The 4361-nt window shown below is 36.1% G+C and overlaps 1 protein-coding gene across 1 annotated transcript; it reads right to left on the bottom strand.

The window, feature by feature from the left end:
- Positions 1–1234: 1234 nt before the first annotated feature.
- LOC137833973 (uncharacterized) lies at positions 1235–2235 on the bottom strand. Its single transcript, XM_068642043.1, has 3 exons — positions 1732–2235; positions 1465–1656; positions 1235–1381 (listed from the first exon to the last, which is right to left on the bottom strand). Exons 1-3 carry the CDS (start codon positions 2233–2235, stop codon positions 1235–1237), a joined length of 843 nt encoding a protein of 280 aa, XP_068498144.1.
- Between the last annotated feature and the right edge of the window lie 2126 nt (positions 2236–4361).

The raw sequence follows: 4361 nt of genomic DNA, 5'->3' as shown, positions 1-4361 counted from the left end.
CCATTCGAGTATATTTCCTTATTCTCTGGTTATTTGAGGCTTGGAAATTGGACACAATTGCACATGCCAGAACGTGTTTTGCATCAGTATGGATATACACATATCATCCCTCGCAACCCATCTGTACTTAGACATGGTGATCCAGATATAGATGAAAAGAACCGCCGATGGTTACATTATTGATTATGTCATAAATGATATGGCCAAAGCACCTTATCCTGGCGCTTGTGTTGAAGAGTACATGTCTTGGTTTAGATCTGTATCACATCCATATGTGATTCATGCAGAGGATGATGAGCGTCCTCTATTGGTACCCTCAGATGCACGTGGGCACGAAGCACATCCTGAGGAGTCACATCTTGCTCTGGTATGCTTGTAACTTTATTAACGTATTAATTTGTGTTATCTTTTTCTAATACTATGACATTCATGCTTGTAGGGTATTTGTCGTAGAATTACACAGACATTTCAACCATTACTTAATCAAGGTGATGTCGTGGAGGGCAACCCTGTTTGGGAAGGCATACAATCAACCATTATGTTAGCACGAGGAGTGACTGATGATAGGGTTGTATATGTCAGGAGACATTCACGTAGGAATGATTGAGCATGTATTAGGGATAATGTATTAAGATTCTTTTTTATGTATTTAAACCTTATCTATATTATTGATTGAGCATGTATTAGGGATAATGATGACGTATTTGAACCTTATCTATAATATTATTGAATGTGGATTTTAGTATTGTTAAGTTCTGAGCATTTAAAAAAATCATGTACTGCTTTTAACTATTAACACTTAAATGTTCCGGATATTGACATCCATAGGCACCTGATTGACTTTCGGATTTTTCCATCCATAGACATGTTTATGACTTATGGATTTTTCCATCCATAAGCAGCTGTATGACTTCCAGATTTTTTTATCCATATGCACCAATATTAGATTACGGATAAATCCATCCATAGGCACCAATATTGGGTTACGGATAAATCCATCCATAGGTACCAATATTGGGTTACGGATAAATCCATCCATAGGCACCAATATGGGTTTCGAATATTCTCATCCACAAAAAAAAAACAACGTGTTCTGGATATTGTCATCTGTAGGCACCATTGTGTGTATAGGATACATGTTTCAGCACGCATAAATGCATCACAAATGTAGTCAATACATATATTAAAACATCCCAAAACAAAAACATTAGTTATCTATTACAAATGTTTAAGATTAGAAATATCGTCTAATGGACATTATTTGTGTGTAAACTTGCATATGGCTAGTGTAGTATGTTGACCAAGATTGGGTTGTAGAATAACAATGTGATGCCCACAATATATCTGTAGGTGGAATAGGACAACCAGCTTTCAGCTTCACCTATAAAAGTAATAAATATAAGTTACATAAATTTTAAGTTAGCACTATTAGTGACTTTACATTTTAATATATTTTGGGTATACCTGGACAAAATGATTTCCATGAACGTGCCCAATTGCAATGATTCGGTGTTGAGTAAAGTTACTTGGAGGTTGGGTTCTTAATAGAAAAATAGTCAATGATTGTATCATGGACAATGAAACCAAAATAGCATTGTACCGATTAGCAATAACGTATTCCATGTCTGGAATTGTCATCCACTTATCTGTTCCTGCCTGCAAGTTCAATTGAGGAACAAAGTTAAATGGTGAAATGCAAAGTACAAATGAAAGGGTCTTAGCCATTCGTACCATAGACATGTGGTCAACTAGAAGTGACTTCTTCAAGTATTCATATCGTTCATCACCATCAAACAGTTCAACATATTCTTGTCTCCATTCACTTAGTTCTTTTAACAAATTCATTTGAACAACAGCCCATGACTCCTCTCCCATGCCCAATTTGGCAACAACAGCACGGTACCCACAATGGCCATCAGCCTTAACGTCCACAACATCAAGAATGTATGGATGATGCCCTGCAGGGAACTGATCAAAGAAAGGAATGGATTTTGGTGGTAGAATTTGTGGTAAGTGTCCTTCCATAGATTTTTTAGTCGAACAACTATCCTCTTGCGAGTGTAACAAATCCACATGTTCAAAATAAGAAGGCATTCGCTTAGTTGATCTCATGAATTTCGTAGGAAGAGCCATCTTTACAGCACCTTTTGTTTTCACCTTAGCATGTGGTGCGTTAATAGATGTCTTCTCTGGAAAGGCTATCTCATTCTGATCTTCGGTGAACACACATTGCATTATAAACTTGCTTTATTGTCGTCACATTCTTCTCATTTCTCTCTTTCATTGTTAGTAAACTATTTCTTGCCTTCACTGAAGTTTTAGTCATATCCTCCACCATAACCTTTTCCTCTACACTTAACCTTCCAGCATACGGATGACTTACCATTGTCTCCGCCAAATCATGATTGTGAGATCCACAAATTAATTCAACCATCCACCCTTGACCACCTTTGACTGGTTTGCCTCGCAATCTGAAAGGACACTCACACTTCCTACTTCCCGTTCCACTTGTATCTACGTCTTTTTTATATCACTTGTATTTACCTCCTCTCTCACAACCTAATAATACGAATGTCATCCTTCCTCGTTGGCCCGTCCATGTATCTGACCTTAATATAATAATAACAAACCCATAACTATAACCAACACTTCTCGCCCAGTCTAACAGCTCATCTCGATCACGAAATACCTACAATAACATAAGCCAAATTTTAAAATCATTCATAAACAATAACATTCAAAACCCCAACATTTACCTTACCTCATTTGTAGTAAATGTCTCACTACACTTATGTGTCATATCTTCATTATCTAACGCATTGTAAGTTATTGAATGCTCCATATCAACATCGTCTAATCCATCACACACATCAATCTCTCATGAAATTCCCATGAGTCTTGTGTATCCATTCACAACGGTGGAAAAAAAATTTACTTAGCTTGCGGATACAGAAATTCATAAGTCAAAACATACACTTCCGCATTCCTACATCCAGAACATAGTAAACTATTCCGGGTATGGATATCCATAATTCAAAAAACAACTACGGATATGGATATCCATAATTCAAAAAACAGCTAAGAATATTTAAATCCATAATACAAAAATAAATTCCGGATAATTATATCCGTAATGCAGTGATATGGTGTAGAAAATGTTACTGACTTACAAACGCTTGCATCCGTAAGGTTAAAAGAAGACTTCCGGATATCGGTATCCGTCACTACCTGAGCTCGAACAAAATGCGTAAAAAAAGCTTAAATCTGTTCTTACCTCACAACAATGTCAAAGTGCAAACGACCCCGTCCACCACCACCGTAAATCCACCTCCTACACAACTCAAAGCACCACCAAAGAGCAAAACCAACTTTCTCCGCACCTTTCACAGCTTTTCAAAATAAACCTTCACAGCTTTTCAAACTAAAGAAGACAAGGGCATAGTTGGATTTTGAAAACTTCGTCGGGTGCAAGAAGCAAATGATCAGGTGCAGGAAGTAATTGCCTTCCATTTTTTGCTGAATTGAATTCTTTGGGCCACACCATATTGGGTCAGAATCTTTTGGGTTTTATGCACCATTGAAGATGACAAATTCTCTCTCCACCTCCATATTAATGGTAAAAAGTCGATTTTAACCTTTTTAAAAATTTTAAATAACTCGAAGTGAAACAAGGCAACACATTTTTAAACAACCTCAATTGTATCTCTACATTTTCATACCTCTGTTCAAGCTGCAATAATTCTATTCTTCTCTAGTAGCAGTGTTTGAGAAGGCAATTTCATCATTAGAGCGTGTGTGAGAGGGTTAACAAAAAGATTTGTTGTATTCGATGTTTCCCAATGCGAAGATAATTTAGTTTAGTTTTGTACTTGATTTTTGCACTTTGCTGGTTTTTTTTTTGGGTTTTGTGTCTTCCGAAAAAATGAAAAAAATAAGCAAACGAAAACACAGTCATTAACAGAAAAAATACCACAAAACTTACCTCAACTACCAACATTCACCACCGACCACCACTAACTAGCAGCCACCACCACTTGAAAATGAAGAAGAGACACCACACTCTCCAACATACTCAAAAGGGTGTTGTTGGAATTAAAAAAATTATGGAGGTGTAGGAAGAATGTACGGAGATGCTGGGAGAATTTTCCTTGAAAAAATTATATTCTTTAATTTTTGTTTTCTTAATCCATTCTAGAACCATTCTTTGGAATTCATTTGTGTGCCTACTTTCTTTATAACTCTTAATTTCTTATTTGTCTTGAATTTTTGGATAATCTTTGAGTTTGTCTCATGTATAGTTTAACTTTATTAATTTTGAGATTTTCTTGATTTTTGAATTTTATTGACTTCTTGAGATGAAA

Source organism: Phaseolus vulgaris, chromosome 5 (genome assembly GCF_000499845.2).
Source record: "Phaseolus vulgaris cultivar G19833 chromosome 5, P. vulgaris v2.0, whole genome shotgun sequence".
Taxonomy (NCBI): domain Eukaryota; kingdom Viridiplantae; phylum Streptophyta; class Magnoliopsida; order Fabales; family Fabaceae; genus Phaseolus; species Phaseolus vulgaris.
This window is presented reverse-complemented; position numbering and strand designations above follow the sequence as displayed.

Excerpts from the sequence above, each read along its gene's own strand:
- LOC137833973 (XM_068642043.1), bottom strand. The coding sequence starts at position 2,235 with ATGCAATGTGTGTTCACCGAAGATCAGAATGAGATAGCCTTTCCAGAG. Across the intron at positions 1,657-1,731 it reads TAGTTGACCACATGTCTATG|GCAGGAACAGATAAGTGGAT; the intron begins GTACGAATGGCT and ends TTGAACTTGCAG. Across the intron at positions 1,382-1,464 it reads ATGGAAATCATTTTGTCCAG|GTGAAGCTGAAAGCTGGTTG; the intron begins GTATACCCAAAA and ends TTACTTTTATAG.